The sequence below is a fragment of the Sinocyclocheilus rhinocerous genome, unplaced genomic scaffold, assembly GCF_001515625.1.
Source record: "Sinocyclocheilus rhinocerous isolate Xijiao unplaced genomic scaffold, SAMN03320098_v1.1 scaffold2873, whole genome shotgun sequence".
NCBI lineage: Eukaryota > Metazoa > Chordata > Actinopteri > Cypriniformes > Cyprinidae > Sinocyclocheilus > Sinocyclocheilus rhinocerous.
Genome location: NW_015632032.1, coordinates 173,074 through 190,541, shown reverse-complemented (window position 1 = coordinate 190,541; position 17,468 = coordinate 173,074). Strand labels below are relative to the sequence as shown.

Sequence of the window (17,468 nt, the reverse complement as noted above, 5' to 3'; positions counted from 1 at the left end):
AATATTTTCAATTCAAACATTGTACAAAAAAAAAAAAAACATCAATCTGAAACTGGAAGGTTTAAGATCCTGAGTGTGTATCAGACGTGTTTATCAGAAACAGTTTAGTTGAAAAGATGAAGACCATTATTGTCCTTTAACAACTTATTCTTAAAATCGTGTAGTTTTACCACATAATTTTATTGCAGCCCTCATGCAATTCCTCCACTGGGCTTAGCTGCTTTTTTCCTCCCTCTTCCGGCTGCACCACCGCTGGTTGTCGTTTTCACACGTCGTTTCCTGCGGGAAGATGCATTCTGGCCTTGTTTGGCCGTACTGAAGGTAATGCACTGAGAGTCCAGGAAGTCTAGTAGTTTAGCAGCACCTAACCTGATGCCCGCCGCTTTCAAGCTGGACCGCAGCTCCGCCAGGGAGAGAGGCTGATACTGCAGCACTCGGGTGTACAGCTTGGGGTCGGATAGGATGAACTGACGAACTGCGAGGAGTTTGTCCTTCTCGCGCACAACAGCCTGAGACGCCGTGATGCCCTCGCTGTCCGAGTCGTCATCTTCTGACACACACAGCTCTGGGTTCGACCTGGAAAGAAGAAAATGGTTGAACGAAGTTTGCTTTGTAGTATTAATTGGGCATATAGCCATATAAGAGCTGTACCTCTCGGACTCTGCAGTGGAGGATGTATTCGAGTTTTGAGAGGCTGATAAAAGCTCATCTTCTTCACTTGGCGGCAGTTTCACAGGTGAGACAGCAGGGGGCGCTGTAGGCTGCTTAAAGCAGAGCGGAGCAGACTGGAAGTTGGAGGCATTCGGGTGGCGTTGGGGTCCAGAGGTCTCCTCCTCAGACTCTGAGCTCTGCAGCTGGTGGGTGTATTGATGGATCTCTTTCAGCTTCAGAACCATCTGCTTCTTGGGCAGCGGACGCACACCGAACCTGGACAAAAAAACATTTCGCAGCTCTGTGTTATTGAACGTGATGCTTTGGCAGACGTGTCTGTTATAAAACTTATAGAACTGACTTAATACGTGCACAAAACAATTAACTTGTAAACAGTTAAAAGTCATTGCAAAAGGTAATTTTAGTTTCAGTTGTTTTCCACTTTGTTTGTGCTATGCAATGGCATTAATACACTTTTTAGGCATTGTAATATCTATATATTCTTGTTATGCTCACCTGTTGAGTCTGTTTTTGAGCTCTGGTGTGTCCATATCAGAGAAGCCTGGCATGGGAGTGATGGGCACCAGCGGTCCTTTATTCCTCTTTCTGCAAGCAACTGTGCAGAAAGGTAAAGTTGATTTTAAGAAGGTTTTCTAAAACAAAAAGGGCTTTCTGAATGCATAATTAACATCTGTGTACCCATGTCATAACAAATAAGAGCTCCGGTGAAACATAACTAACACAGAGGACGACTTGTCTTACCTGGAGTCTTTAGTTCAGCAACTCTCTTGGCAGAGGGAGCTGTCAATCTCTGAGAAAGAGGAAGGGGAGCAACCTCCTCTTCCTCCCAATCATCCCACATGTCAGGGTCAGGTAGGCTGTGATTAAATGGACCTGGACTTTGATCAGGAATTTTGTTACAAGCTCCAGTTGCAAGAGGAGACGTGGACGTTGGTCCCTTACCCTCGAGACCTGGTGGACTGACTGTACCTCCACTGCTGTCAAGTCTTAGACTAAAGCAGGGCTTCTGGCTTCCAACCCCTCCATCCAAACCGCAGGAGTCATCAAACGCTATAGGAGGCTCATCCATGACACAAAATGAGTTTCCTGCAATATCAACCACTTCGTCAACACTTTGATTTGGATTCTCTTCTCTCACTCCTCTTCCAGTCTCATCCATGTCACAGGAGGAGTTTCCCGCAATATCCCGCAATTCTTCAACACTTTGATTTGGATTCTCTCCCAATTCCATTCGTTCTATCCCATCGTTCTCACTCTCTCTCAAACTTTCTGGATGAATGTATCTTGGAGAGTTCGGGGACGGACTGGAGCATCCCTGCTGAAGAGAGCTACTCTGCTGCTTCTCAGGCGTTTTACTAGGAGAACTCAGTTGTAGAGACACTAGGTCAACTTTCCCCTGCCTACCGAAGGATCTAGAATTACCTCTACAATTCCTAAGCTGAACCTTACGGTCGTCAACCATAGGGGAGCAAAATGGGATCTGATGTTGTAAGGAAGAGTCTGAATGGAGAGGAGTGCTACTGGAGGGCTTGGGGACACCCTGTGTTGGATGTCCCATGATGATGCCAATGTGGGAGCCATCAGAAACACCTGTAGAAGAAACCTGAGACAGTCTTAGATGGTGAAGTGGTCTCTGGTAGCCTGGAGAACGATCTGTTTCAATGCTATGACATTCTTTAGAGGGACTCTGATATGATTTGTGCAATGTGGACAATGTTGCTGGTTTCTCTTTTAGGCAGCTGCTGCTTGAAGAAGCAGAGCTAGCAGATTTTAAACCCTCCGAGACAGAGGAAGAGGAAGAAGAGGACGATGACTTGGGGAAGAGCTGGGTTCGGCGCATGCTGATGCAGGTCTGGGCAGAGCTACAGTGTGTGGATGGTACCGGAGTGGCTGGAATCAGCCAGGAAACCTCGGCAGAGCCATCAAACACACTTTCATTCTCAACCCCGGGGCTACAGTGCTCTGATCGGTCAGACGTTGCTTCTATATCAGTATCTATCTGCTTGGAAACATCTACCTGTTTGCCGGCATGGCCTTGGGATCCAGATTCTTTGAAACTGTTCTCTGTGACTTTACAAGCATAGCTTGTGGACCTCTGAGGAGGTTCTAAGGGAGATTCACAAGGAGACGGAGGAGTCAAAGCACGTTTAGTGGTAGCAGCATTTTGGTCACCATTATCTACATACATTTCATCACCGGAATCTGAGAGAACAATGAGCTCAACCTGCTTGCTTTGAGATTCTGGAGGGGAAGGAGGGTTTTCAATTCCCTGGCATCCTGAACTGTCTTTTCTTAGTGGAGACGTACCTGTATATTCACCCTCATGTAGAACAGGAGACACTCCAGGCATGGGGAAGGAAGTCTCACCTGACACACCTGAGCTTGGTGGAGGGCTTATAGACAGGTCAGTCACCTCACTGACACATGAAGGGCGAAATGGGGCGGGTGTGTTTTGCTGTAGTGTGCTTGATGGCTTGTAACATTGTTGCTGAGAGCAGGACGCTTGCGTCTGTGACGGTTCCATGTATTCCCCTACAGACTGGGAGAATAAACCGTCATAACTCTTGTCTAGACTGGCATCTGAGTCTCTGTTTTCATCTAATTCTGGAATCAAACAAGCTCTCTCAGTCTCTGAATTGGGGTTTTTAAGGGTTTCTGTTGGACTTGTTACCATGGCAGCCTCCGTCCCATCAGCGCCTTGTTTGTTACTATAGCAACTGCCGGCAGATTTCTCTAAAAGGGATTCTGTCTCATTTTTCTCCTTCTTCTCATTTCCGAGGAATGTATTTGCATCTCCCTCCTCTTCCTCGGTCGCAGTCTCCAACACCGTCTCTATCTTCCTTTGTGTCGCTGCAAACTCATAGATCTCATCAAGCTCTTCCTCATCCACCCGGTCCTCTTTCTCTCCATGTCCTCCCTCTCGCTCCTCTTCCATGTCTCTTTCCTCTCCGGCAGTTTCTTTAAAGTCATCCTCTTCTTCGCTGTCCCCATGCTGCCACATTGATTGGAGGAGCTCCAAGAAGTTGCTTTCTGCCAAGTTCTGGTCTTCTTGGTCCCTGAGATGAGGCTCAGGTGCTGGAAACATGCCTTCAGATTCCTCTCTTGGGTTTTCCTCTACACTTCCAGAATATTCCTCACACTGCTGCTGCAGCTCAACCAAACCAAATCTGAAATACAACACAGATTTACTATCCTAGAATCAATTTATATCCAGTAGGATTGGGAAATAATTGTAATATTTGAATCACACCATAAGGATCGTCATTCTAACCTATCGGCAAGCTCCTGTATGTGGGGTAGCAGAGTGTGTGTTAGAGGACAGTGGGCTGTGTAAAGATACTGCAGGAGGGCCAGTACTGCCTCCCCAAGCACATTACCCAACAACACCCTCTGAGCGACAGGCATACCCTCCTCCTGAACGCCAAAACCTGAGTCATGAACCTACAAACACATGGTAACAGTTTGGTTATTCGTCTGCACTTCTCGATTATTAGTTCATGCTTGTGGCGTCAGTGTGCAGCTACACTAACCATGTTGGCCAGCAGGGGGCATCGTGTGTACAGCATAAACGAGTGCGTGAAGAAAACATCCCCACTGTCCACCTGTAACTGCACATCACTGAGTTGAGGGCTGTTCAGCATGCTGCTCAGATCTGATGCTAGCTTTGAAACGTACACCTGAAAAACACAAAAATGGACTCAGAAAAATACTAGACAACTTTAATGAACATTTAATATGGAGCCAATCACAACAGAGTACAAGTGGATAAAACTGAAGGAAATTCTTACTGAGGTTTTCTTAGGCGACTTGTTGTCATTTGTCTCTGGAACAAATCCACTTGAGGGAAGTTCATTCACAGCATTATCGCTAACTAAAGAACATGGGACAGTGTGAGCTTGAGAATAAAAAAAAAAAAAGTATTTTTGTGACAGAATACCAATATTACCTGACTTGTCCCCTGCGGCTGTATACATTGTGTATCCATACTGGGTGAGGGTCATGCCTTCCTCTGCAAGCTCAATCAGGTCCTGCAGAGCCTGGGAACCTGGTGTACCCGAACAGGGGGTGAGAGGTCGGGTAGTTTGGTGTTTTGCTGGGCTCTGATCTGAAAGCTTTTCCTGGACTGAATCAGCCTCTAAGGTCACAGCTTGAGGTTTCTTGTTTGGAGTTAATTCAAGAGATTTGCCCTTTTCCCTCTGAAGTAATAATGTAAAGAAAGATGAAGCATCAGCACCCACAACACCTTTAACTTCAGTAATGTGACGCATTTCTGAGGGAAACAAAATATTCAGTGAGAAATAAATAAACTTTCTATTCATCAAATAATCCTGACAAATAGAAGTATCACACTGAAGACTGGAGTAATGGCCGCTGAAAATTCAGATTTGCATCACGCAAATAAATTACATTTGAAAATATTTTCAAATAGAAAAATCTTATTTTAAATTGCAATAATATTTCACAATTATTACTGTTTTTGATCAAATAAACGCAGCCTTGGTAAGCATAAGAGACTTCTTTCGTAAAATCATTTTTGATATCATTTTTTTTAATAATTTTGTGCGAATGAAAATGTTGGCAGGTAAAGTAAAAATCTGAACTACTGGCTACTACAGAAAAAACGAGGCCTATAAGATATACAGAACTTAAGCTTTCAAGAAATCTCTAACAATTCGTTTCTAAATTCCTAACTAATTATTTGTACTACATTATATGAGCTCATGTTACTTTATGTTTTTAATAAAATCTAACTAACAGGTACTTCATTTTGATTAAAAATGTTTAGAAATTTAGATTTTTTGTTGTTGTTGGAGTAACATTTTCGTTGAAATAATGCACACTAGTAAATTGTGCACATTAAGACAAAGACAATGTATTAATAAAATCCATTTTTCAGTAAAAAAAAATCAGTAAAAATATGAATTTATAGTTGTCATGGATAATTTTAAAGCTATTATTGTATTGTAAATTATGTAATGAAACAAATTATGGCATATTTATTTAATAATAGCGTATTTAAAATATTTTCTGACGATACAGTATGTCGCCTTTTTATTTACATATTTATTTTTGAACTAATGATTTGTACATTTTATGTAGCAACGTGGATTCATGTTTTTAGTAAAATCCGATTTTTACAGTTACTGCATTTAATTAAAAATAAATCTATATTTTTTTTATGTGCAAATTTTTTCTTTGAAATAATAAACACTGTTGAATTGTGCATAATAAGACAAGGTGAATTTATTAAGAAAGCAAATATCTCACCTCCGGTGCAACCCATGGCTGTATGAAGTTGCTTAGTTCAGAGGTGTAGAACTCTGAAACTGAATCTGGTCCTCCTCCGTGAAGAGCACTTTTGTCCCAGAGGGGGGCGTGAGGATGAAGAGGAAGGGCGGAGGGGGATAGGGTTGGTGTTGGCGGATAGGGGGATCTGGAACGAAGCAGGAGAGATGAAACCCGCTCCTGTAGACGGTTCAGTGCCGTCTGAGGGTCCTGAATGAGGAGAAGTGGTGGGTGGACAGGAGACACTCCCTTCTTTCTCTTCCCGCGGCCCTTACCTGAAAGTGAATAGGAATGATGCACTATGAGTAATAACCTGCAATTTCACTGCATATGTTTAACTGAAAAAGGTGAGTTTACCTGCACCAGGCTTCCACTGTAAGGCAGGAGGACTGGAGAGCTGAGCCAGTATCTCCCTCTCCTCCAGCTCTCGCTCCTTTTCCATTTCCCGCTCGAGTATAGAGCGAGACAGAGCCAGCGCCACCATGGTGTCCTCGTCCAGCTTCTGGGCTTTCCTCCTGGTTCTCTTTTTTAAAGGCATGCCATCCCTCCGAGTTGTCGTACCACTACCTAGTAGCTGTCTGCAGAGAGAAGAGAAGGAACGTGTACAACTAATGTATCTACTGTTGTCAATTTTTAAATAAGCATCCAAAAATAACCCTTTTTAATAACTGTCCTTTTCTTCTTCATTTTCAGCATATTTTGAAACCATGTTTTCTTGACAGTTAAGCACATTTCCCTCCCCATTTATTTTTACTGTAATGCATACTGATATTTTAATTCAGAATATCTGAATGATTTTTGATCATTTAAAAAAATTAAATCATTTTTTTTTGCAATAAAAGTTGAAGATAAAAATGTGCCTAATAGTCACAAAAATGTCACACTGGAAAAAATGTTCTGCGTTTTTATTTTTGAAGTATTAAATATGATAACGTATAAACAAATAAAAATATATAAATAAAAAAAAAGTATATAAAAAGTATGTAAATTCCACAAGTGTGTATATGTATGATATATATACACAAGTACACACATACACATTTTTATAGTACATATAAAAAAAAAAAACACTCAATTAAAGAAAAGACATTCATAAAGTGACCAGTGGCTGGCTTACGATTGGTCGGTGGTGTTGTCGCTCGCTCTCTCAGCAGCCTGTCTCCTCAGAGCCTGGAGAAGATCATTTGGTTTCACACCCAAATTAGTTGAGCAACGCTTTAAGTGGACAGATCGGCTTTTTTCTGATTTAAAACTCTTTCCACAAATGGGACACTCTGGGACCCGTGGTCTACGGTGTGAATGATGGGATGCTGAAGGAGCGCTGCTCTCGCTTGCATCTAAACATCTACGAAGCAGGAGAACAAGACAGAAGTCAAATGTGAAACTCATATTGTTTGTGTGTGTGGGATATGAATGGTAGCTCATAATGTAGTGGTGGTAACGCACCTGTTGATGTGCTGAGTGCGCAGCGGGGGGCTCATGGCTGACAGATCTTTCTGACAGAGCTGGCAGAAGAACAACCCTTCATCTTCCACGTCTCCAGCGGCCCGAGCCTCACAATCCAACTCCTGCTGAAGCTGAAGAGCCAGGGCTTCATCGCCACTCGCATCTTCTGAAGGAGAACACACACACTTTTTGACTTTCATTGATTACGTTAAACATGCCATAAAACACATGTACATTTGATTTGAGATATTTTTAACATCATTTTTGCAAATTGTGCTGATAGTAAAACTCTAAATTTATATTAAATTTATAAAATTTATCTAATGTAAGGCAACACATACACTTTTGACAAATTACTTTCATTGATGACAATAAAAAATGTCAAGCCATAAAAACATGTAGGCCTACATTTGGTTTACAATGATATTTTGTTTTGTATATTGTGCTGATTTTGTTTGCAAGTTACAAAACAATCAATTTTTATGGCTGATTTGAACCATATACCACAGTTCACGGTTTAACAAAAAATGTAAATAAATAAAAATAAATAATACATTTATGGAGTTAATCTTTAGCATTTGCAGTTATCATTGGACATTAACAAATTTTGTTGTAATGATAACAATAAAATGTATATTTTTATGTTTTATATATAAACACGCATATATTTTTACTATATTGCAATTTTTATTTACAATGTTACTTACAAATGTACTTTTGGTGGAGCGCCATGAAATCATTGCTTGGGCAAGTAAATGCTAAAAAAAATTAAGAAAAAAAACCCACAATATACTAGCCCAGACAAACCAAAAATGTTTATTGCTAATGGTTGTATAACATTGAAATGATCTAACTAACTCTAACTTACAGGGATAGTTCACCTAAATGTATGAATTTCTTTCTTCTGAAGATATTTTTAAATAACGTTGGTAACCAAACAGTTGACGGTAGTCATTGACTTCCATGTATGGAAAAAAATACTATTGAAGTCAATGGCTGCCATCAACTGTTTGGTTACCAGCATTCTTCAAAACATCTTCTTTTGTGCTCAACAGAAGAAAGAAACTCATATAAGTTTGAGGTTTGTCATACAACATGAGGGCAAGTAAATGATGACAATTTTCATTCTGGGCTGCACTACATTATACAATGTGGCAAAGTTAGTTCATGTTAATGAAAGTTGAGAGACTGGGTGGATCCCTGGGTTGAAAACCCCTGCTTGACACCATACCTGTCTGCTGGATCCCGATAGTGGTGGGATGGTTTCCATCAGACTCTGTGGTTGTGGGCTGGTTGGTCTCTGCATGCAAGAGTCTCTCTGGACTGGCTCTCTTAAACCGCTGCATTCTCTGGATCACTGCATCTTTGACTTTCCCTCTGCCAGACACTTCAGGAACGCGCTGGGAAACATCACCAGACTCTACAGCCCGAGTCCTGCCGTTGATCTGACTCTTAGTAGCATCCTTAGTCTTCTTTCTCCTCTTTGGGGGGTTTCTTTCGGAAGAGGAGGAGGATGGCTCCTCATCCTTGACTGCTGATCTCTTTTCATCTCCAGATCCTCCTGCTCCTTTCTTCCTCACTCTTTTGAGGAGACGAGAGCAGATGTCGGTGAAGTCCTGGTCCGAGTCGTTCATGATGAGCCGAACACACACATGATGTGTCACATGTGACAGCTGTTATGTGGATCCATATTTATGGATCATTTAACGTCATTTGAATTTTTTATATTGTGGATAAAAAGCTTATCTGTTCATACGCATTTGATAAATACCATGGAAGAGTTGCATGTAAAGACATACATCAAATTTACCTTTGTTTACATTTCACTCTGCCATTATTGAAACATATTATATCGGTTAACGTACTTTAATTGCGATTTATTTCATAACAACTTGAATACAGACCGTTGGCAAGACGCACTTCATTGTATGTTTTTTAAAACAGATGATTTAATGTCGTAAACGACGGTTTTCTTATCAAATGTGCTGCAACGGCGACTACTGTTGTTCAAAATACTGTACCGCGACCGCCGCCTACTTCCGGTGACGTCTAGTACGCGGTGACGCATGACTGCGTCGATTGCGAAACATCTCCGAGTCATGACTGAACTTACGAAATGGTGAAATTGCTAAAAAAAGATGGCAAATTACACTAAATATTGCCAATAACTAGCTTAATTTAAGTATTTATACATTTAGCATTTTTTATTTTGTTAGTAAAAGTTAAATAAGTCAAAGGACGCGACAGCCTAACGTTAACTTTCTTTCAAAGTAGCTTTAGCATATAATATACTATATAAATAACATTAAAGACACATGATTTTGATCTGTTGCACACAGTTTATTTAACAATATGGTATATAAGAAATACGTTTTTTTCAACCAGTTTATACAGTGATTCCATTCTCTCTTCCTTATATTTAAAGTATTTTGCTTAATAACTTGCACGATTTACATTAAGGGAAAAAGTAGAGCCCCTGTTCAAGTTTGTGTGATAAATGAGGGTCAATATCAGAATCCATTCTGTGTTTCCAACTAGCAGTCAACCAGTGATCGCCCATTCCCTCCCGCTCAGCTTAGGGGCCCCACTCTCTCCCTCTTTCTCTCTAGCTCTCTTTATATTTATATATCTGTATGACAAAATTAGGACAAAAAGCAACAATATTCCACATCTGCAAGACAGAACCTCTGGATCCAGGCCAGTGAGATGTTGTAAATGTGTACATGTCCTCTTGGGGTTGGTGTTGTATTATCTGAGTGATGCTTATGTGTGTCTGTCTCTGTGTGTCTGCACACATGCGTATGCACAGTTCCTATCAATACAAACAAATAGTTCTCCTCATACATACAAACTTCACAATGAGAAAGGGAGGAAATGCCTCCGAATGCATGTCTGAAAAAATGGTACAACACTAGAATACAATCGCCAGGAAGGATGACAGACAGAGCAGAGAAACCCTGACCCAAACTACAAGACAAATTATTTTACAGTCTTCCAACACAAAAATGCTGCAAAGTTAGATAAGGTATAAATCAAAAGGTATGAATAATATAATGAAGTTTCGTAATTTTCTTAAAAAAAAAGAAAAGGCATGAAACCAGACCACCCTCCCCCGAAACAAAACCAAAACGACAATTTAAAACAAAACATTGACCACACATAGGTCTAAACTGAACAAAAAATATATTCTTTGTGATTTATATTTCTTTTAAACAAAAATTTTCAAATCCCTCTTAAAAGGAAGAAATCAGTCTTTTGTTTTTAGGAAACATCAACATTTCCTATTCCTTGTAGACAAATTCTTTTTTTCCCCCCATACATTTCTTCAAACTTTACATGTCAGTACAAAAAATTTGAGAATATTAGAGAAAAACCAACAGAGCCACAAAAAAGAGGAACGGGGAGACTGTGGTGGGTGGAGTCTCCCAGTAAACGCTACAATCCCTCCACAAATTTCTCCAGCGTGTCTCCTGTTGTGTCTCCAACCATACCTAAGTCACTGGGCAGCCCTCCGCGGTTGGGCGTATTAAGTTGCGGGAGCATGGCACTCTGCTCGGGTGTGCCCAGGTGTGCCTGCTCCATGGAGCCAGGCATGGGCGTCGTCAGACCAGGGTGTGGTGATCCTGTGTGGGGCGGCGCGTGCTGCGGCTGAACCTGTGGGGAAGGACTGGAATGTGGCGGAAGCTGCCGTGACGGAGGTCTGGGCGACTGTACAGGGGCCGGCGAGCACACCTGATTACTGAGTGCATTAGCCATGGGTTGGCCGGGAAGGTGTGCGCCTTGCGGCTGGCCGGAAAGCAGGTGAGTTTGCGGGCTCATTGGACTTGGTTGCGCTTGTGAGCCCATTGGAGGCTTGAGGACGACCTGCTGTTGCGGAAGCTGCTGCTGCTGCAGCATGCGTTGGTGCAGGAGATTGGATGTGCCGTCCATTCCCATCCCGCCCTTCCCCATCTGGGCCATAGGGGGCAGCTGGCCCATGGGTCCGCCTGTTCCCTGCATGGCCAACTGTTGCTGCTGCTGCACCCGGAGTTGCGTGTAGTTGGTAGCAGTCCCTTGTGTCTGCGGGAACTGGCCATGTGCCTGCGGCATCACTCCCTGCTGCTGCTGTTGTTGCTGCTGCTGCTGCCGCAAAAGCTGACGGCGGTACAACTCCTGCAGCTGCGGGTTGTTGGCGTGCGCAGGGTTCATGAGCTGACTCTGCGCTCCAAGAGCTGCCATGCCTTGTGGTGCGGGCTGTTGCGGTTGCTGCTGCGGCGCCATGCCAGGTCGCGGCACTGCCTGTATGGCTGCCATGTTCTGCATCGCTGGCTGCGCTGCATGCATGCCGTGTTGCGCTTGTTGCTGCTGCGGCTGGTTGGCGTGGTACTTCGCAGTCCTCTGTTTGATGAAGGCGGCCATGAGTTGCGGGTTCGATTTGAGGATGTTCAACACCTGCTGCTGTTGCTGGGGCGAGCTGGGTGACTTGAGGGTGCGTAGCAGGTCTTGCAAGGCATTGGGGGCGATGGCTCCGGGTCTCTGGGGTGCCTGCAGTCGTGGACCCTGTGTGGGCACCATCATGCGTGGCTGTGCAGCTTGCTGGGGCATTGGGGGTCTCTGCATAGGCATGGTCTGCGGAGCGCCCGGTGCGGTCTGTTGCGGAGCAACCTGCTGCTGAGCCGCTTGCATGCCTGGCTGAGGGCCTCCACTCCACTGTCCTTGTGGCATTGGCGGCATGACCTGTTGTCCACGTGGCCCGACATGCTGCATGGGTGGCTGCATTGGGCCTGGCACGCGTGGCTGCTGGTGGTTCATAGGAAGGCCATTCATGGTCATGCGATAGTTCTGTTGGTGTTGAGCCTGCGCGACCATTTCTATGTGCCGTGCCATTTTGACCGCCATAGGCGGAGGCTGTTGCTGAGGCGGTTGTTGCGGCGGCTGCTGCTGCTGGGGAGGTTGCGGGAGCGGAGACTGCTGCTGGTGAAGCGGGGAAGCTTGTGGGCCAGGTTTGCCCTGTGAAGCTTGAGAAGGGGGTTGTCCGTTGCGGGGCGCATTGGGATAGGCCGGGGACATGACACCCGCATTGGGAGTCGTTGGTTTGTTGGACAGCAGTTGTGGTGTTTGAGGGGTGTTGGGTTGCTGATGCGAGGTGGGCGTGCTGGGGGCTGTTGATGCAGGCGGTGATGGTAGGCTCTGAGGCATGGCTCGGCCCTGCATAGTAGCCATGCGTCTCCGCATCATCTGCGCCTGCTGGAGCCTGTGCTGCAGCTGCTGCTGACGTAGTTTGTGCTTGATATTGAGGCAGAAGGGCACGGGGCACTTGTTCTCCTGACAGTGCTTGGCATGATAGCAGCAGAGCGCAATGAGCTGCTTGCACACCGGACAGCCACCGTTTGTCTTGCGTTTGCAGCCCTTGGTGTGCTGCACCACACGCTTCATCTTCTGGCAAGATGGCAGAGAGCAGTTGGCATTGCGGCACTGGCAGGCATGCACCAGAGACTGGATGCAACGCTGGATGCTTAGACGCCGACTCTCCTGAGGACTCTTGGAGGCCTCGCCGCTTTGACTGTTATCATCGTCCAGACCCAGACCCCACTTAACCATCTGGTGTTCATGGCCATTAGTGTTATAGCAACTAATGCACAGGTCAAAGTCCTGCAGAAAGATGAGGGCACAGTGATTAACCAAGGAATGACAAGAATATCAAAAGTCATCTCATTATGAAAAGACAAGAAATGATTACGATGCATCAACAACAAATGGCCAAAACATGAGAAAGATGTGTTTACACTACTAGTAGAATACATGTTACTAAAAGATCCCATGGCTCCCCAAGTTTCAAAATCACAAAGGTTTTCTTTTCTAATGCGCTCAAATCAAAACAAACCCAGAAACACACCCATCCACTACTGATCATAAACGAGAGCTGTAGCGTGTTACAGGAGCCTCTGTATCTTACCTCGCAGACAGTACAGTGCCAACGTGTCTCGACATGGTGTTTACATTCGTTGCAAGTGTAGACAAAGCGGTCATGGCCCTGGTTGTGCAATTCCACCAGCATGCACATGGTGCTCCACTTGCAGCGCCGCAAAGAGCTGAACTCCCAGTGCTTATCCCGTGCTAATGTCAAGAAGGCGTCCCTTCCGTCCATTAGGTCGCAGTTCAGAAAGGGATCGGGGTCAACGATGGGTAGTAATGAATTGACCATGGGCCCAGAGTGCAGATGGATTACAAAAAACACCTGGAAGAACAAGTGGGACAAGGTAAGAGGTTTCATAAGACTTTTCCAGAGAAAAACATTTGGCTTATATGTATATCAAAAGGTGACATTCAAAACAGTGAAAAACTTCAAGTTAAACAATGTACATGACTCATGCAATGCCTTAGAGAGCAAGTTAATGATCAGATGAAGAACATATAGTAGACCTCTTTGTGTTTCTCCATTGTGGCGTAGAGTTTCTGAGAAAGATCATTGGCTACATTCGGCATCCCAGGTTTCTTTTTATTAGCTCGGCTCACGCTGCTTTTATTCTTATTTGTTTTCTTGTTGTTCTTCTTCTTTGCGTTCTTACTGTCCCCTGGCGTACCCTGTTAGAAAGAATAATAAGCGTCTATAAAGGATGTTTGGAGTTTATAAAAGAGATGCAAGTTAATCTACAGAGTATCAAATAAAATGAACCTTATGAAGAGTAAGGTTGGGTACCAAAACCCGGTGCCGTACCTATGTAACCGGTATGTACTAGAACCGAATCAGAACGCAGATTTCGGTGCCTCATTTCGGTGCCATTAAATGCCTGAGCAATCGATTGAAATATTTGTCCTGGTTCTTCTCCAAAATGGACGTAAGAAAGCATGGGCGTCGCTAGACCATTTTTAGTGGGGCTATAGCGATTAGCTCCATAAACTGTACACAAATTCGTGATCGCCTCAAGAGTCAGTACCCTTTAAATTTCATTTGAAAACGGCGGCAGACTTCGTCTCCTCTCCGTCTTTCAGCGCTCTCTTCAATCCGCAGACCGCGGCAGCGCAGAACGAGCGGACTCAAACAGAAACAGAGGACACAAGGTGTGTGTTTATCGATAGATTGTTATAATATCTGTATCTGTGCAGTTCTTTGTCATAAATACAGTTTACAAAAGGTCACGAGAGAGCAATTGGTTTCCCATCTACTGTAAAGTTTTCGCTGCGTTCACCCCTCATCACACCACAGCTGTTTCCTCCAGCAAAAATCTAGCCCTTAACACATATTAACGCATACTTTATAAAACGATCATGTTGCCATTTTCATTTGAAAATTTAATATTTAATATAAAACATATTACAGTGCATGTGGCATACCATAGTCATTCACAGAAGTGATTAAAGACAGTGACAGACAGCACTCTGCCAATTCACTCATTTTAACTAAATATCAGAGTGATTGACAGAGATACAGTAGAAACATTGTGGTTTTGTATTAAATAATGACCAAGATCGTGAAATACATTTATTAGCCTTAGAGTAAGGAAAGCTTCCTTTTAATATTTTTAATGTTATCCATCGGTTTTTTGTGGCTCTTTTTTTTTTAAGTATCGGTTCAGGCACCGGTACTGTTTTAAAAGTATCGATTTGGCACCGGTATCGTAAAAAACCCAATCGATACCCAACCCTAATGAAGAGTATCCGAAAATTTTAAAAAAGACACACGGCTTCTCTCATTCACCTCAGGAGTTTCACAAGCTGCCGTGTTTTCTTCTTTTTTCCTCTCCTCTTCCTCTTGCTCCAACTCCTTGATGCTCTCCTCCAACACATTGGGCCAAAAATCACCCTCAAAATATGAAAGCTCGTTTGCACTCGTCAAACGGTCCTCAGTGGCTTGCTTAAAGATGTCCTATTAAATACAAACACATCGTATTTATACCATATAATTGTGTTCTTGATGGTATATACACAATCAAAAAATTAGTGAATCTTTCCATTTTACGAAATTAAGGTTTTTAAAGATCACATGGTCCCTGCTATACCTTGTAGTCATGCAGAATCCGCTCAGCAAAGGCCTTGTCCAGCATTTTGCGGTACCACTCCTGCAGGCGCTTGGGTTTTGGGATTTTCTGGTCGGCAGGGTGACAGTGGAAAATATAGTCATCGCCTTCACTAGGTGGACATGCCCAGATGTGTGCTGTAACGTATCTGTGGTGGAAATGTTCAAAGTTCAGGGCATGAACAGCAACTGTGTATTTGTCGGACTCAAGGAGGATTTATATGATGAAACCTACCCAAGCTTCTTGACGTATTCCAAATAGCCGATGAGGATTTCATGATAGACTGCTGTTCTCAGCATGCGAGGTCTGAAGAAGTGAATACTATCGAGATACGATATGTATACCCGTCTAGATAGGTACAAAAAAGACAGAGACTTTTACCTTTATTGCATGCTAAAGCACTACAAGCATTGCCGTATATGTCTGTTTTTTCTCTAATTAACTTGTGTAAGAGTTTACCTGGTATTAGGGAAAGGACAATCAGAGCCGTACTCTTGCACGTGCATGCCGAAGAAACACACGTCCACTCCATCAATTTCCTCAAAGGCGAAAAGTGCTTTGGTTCTGTAGGGGAAGCTCTCAGGCATCTCTCCTGTGTCTACAAACCTGAAATGAAGCAGGGGATTAATCCACCTGTACCTCTTCAAAGAACAAACACTAGCACACCACTATAGCATCAATGTTTTGTTAGATGAACCAATATTGAAATGGGTGAAACTCTTGATTAGTCAAAAAAATTTTCTTCAGACCAGATAATTCATTGGTTCTGCATCCGAACTTGCCCTCTGAAGGGTCATCTGAAAGACTGGCTTACTGGAAAAATAAAAGGTAAGGATTGAGTTTAAAGCCCCGTTTCCACCGCAGGAACTTTACCCAGGAACTAGGGACTTCGGGCCGGTACTCGGTGTGTTTCCACCGCAGGAACCAGATCTAAATAAAGTTCCGGGTAAAAAATTGCCCCTCAGAAAGTCCCTGCTTGCGAGGTAGTACTTTTTCAAAAGTCCGGAACTTTCGGGGGCGGGACCTAGGCCAGGGTTTCTGCAGGATTTTTAAGCTTAAATTTAAGACTTTTTAAGACCTTTTTCTAAGACCTGCACAAATAAAATTAATACCATATGAGCGGGGTAGGGCAATGTAGTACCATATTAAACTGTAAAATTACGTTAAAAAGCACAATTTACAGTTCAGATACAAGTTTTCACAAAAACAAAGTTTTAAAAAAAGAGAAACTTTACATTTACGCCTTTAAACCATTGTTAAGAAAATGGAGGAGTCAAAATTATTAATTATTATATTAATTTAAACAATTATTATCAATAAATTATTATATCAATTAAATAACATAAATTAGGGGTGTGCGATATTGACAAAAAAATGTTATCTCGATAATATTCGCAGAGGAAACACAGAAGCTGCATTAGAAGTGGCATGTAGATGCATTTACACACTGTTTAATGCAGCTCTGAGGGACATTAAATACTTTAACCTGCAGTTACAAATGCATAAATAATGTTTTGATATTTTAAACATAAAACATTGAAAACTGATGTTTGAAATAATTAAAAAAATGAAAAGGTACCTTAAATATGAAATTAAAACCACCAATAGGTGGCAGCAAGTCACTGTTAATAAGTGAGTCATTGCGTTTGAACCGAAACATTTAAACGGTTGATTCATTCAGGAACAAAACAGCGTCCTGTTGCTCAGAGACGCAAAACAGCGCTGTGGCTGTGTTTGAAATGATTTTTCTGAACTCTGAACAAAACAACAGTTTTATTGAAAATGCTCATTCATTCTCTGCCAGCAGGTGGAGCGTTTGGTAGAAATATAACTGTTTCCCTGGTAACGGCAGAACACAAAGCAGCACAGCACCGGACTTTGAACGTGCAGCGCTCGTGTTTATTCAATGAAATCATAACGTTAGCCTTTTGAAGTTTTATCGTCACATTCAGCCATATCGCAATTCTGGTCTTCCCATCCCCAAATTTAAGACCTCTTGAAATCATAATTAAGACTTTCTTGTACAATTTAAGACTTTTTAAGGCCTTAAATTTGATACAACTAAAT

The 17,468-nt window shown here is 42.9% G+C and overlaps 2 protein-coding genes across 4 annotated transcripts in view; both read right to left on the bottom strand.

The window, feature by feature from the left end:
* Positions 1-74: 74 nt before the first annotated feature.
* Positions 75-9,351, bottom strand: LOC107742092 (structure-specific endonuclease subunit SLX4-like). Of its 2 annotated transcripts, none has more exons than XM_016554960.1 (13): positions 8,636-9,351; positions 7,405-7,570; positions 7,076-7,303; positions 6,316-6,536; positions 5,941-6,233; positions 4,619-4,868; positions 4,461-4,543; positions 4,203-4,349; positions 3,944-4,113; positions 1,414-3,839; positions 1,168-1,267; positions 652-927; positions 75-576 (listed from the first exon to the last, which is right to left on the bottom strand). In XM_016554960.1, the coding sequence occupies exons 1-13, from the start codon at positions 9,036-9,038 to the stop codon at positions 192-194; spliced, it is 5,148 nt and encodes a 1,715-aa protein (XP_016410446.1). In that variant the 5' UTR covers positions 9,039-9,351; the 3' UTR covers positions 75-191. The 2 variants fall into 2 exon arrangements, with proteins under 2 accessions (XP_016410446.1, XP_016410447.1); XM_016554961.1 differs by having other exon boundaries at positions 7,405-7,567.
* A 382-nt stretch (positions 9,352-9,733) lies between these two features.
* LOC107742089 (CREB-binding protein-like) overlaps positions 9,734-17,468 on the bottom strand; it is a 54,556-nt gene continuing 46,821 nt past the window's right edge. For both annotated transcript variants that reach the window (XM_016554956.1, XM_016554957.1), the window contains exons 25-31: positions 15,861-16,007; positions 15,636-15,749; positions 15,384-15,549; positions 15,083-15,250; positions 13,807-13,968; positions 13,340-13,621; positions 9,734-13,035 (exon numbers count right to left, since the gene is read on the bottom strand). In XM_016554956.1, coding sequence (XP_016410442.1) covers positions 10,840-13,035; positions 13,340-13,621; positions 13,807-13,968; positions 15,083-15,250; positions 15,384-15,549; positions 15,636-15,749; positions 15,861-16,007 — 3,235 coding nt within the window. In that variant the 3' untranslated portion in view covers positions 9,734-10,839. The remainder of the gene's footprint in view (positions 13,036-13,339; positions 13,622-13,806; positions 13,969-15,082; positions 15,251-15,383; positions 15,550-15,635; positions 15,750-15,860; positions 16,008-17,468) is intronic.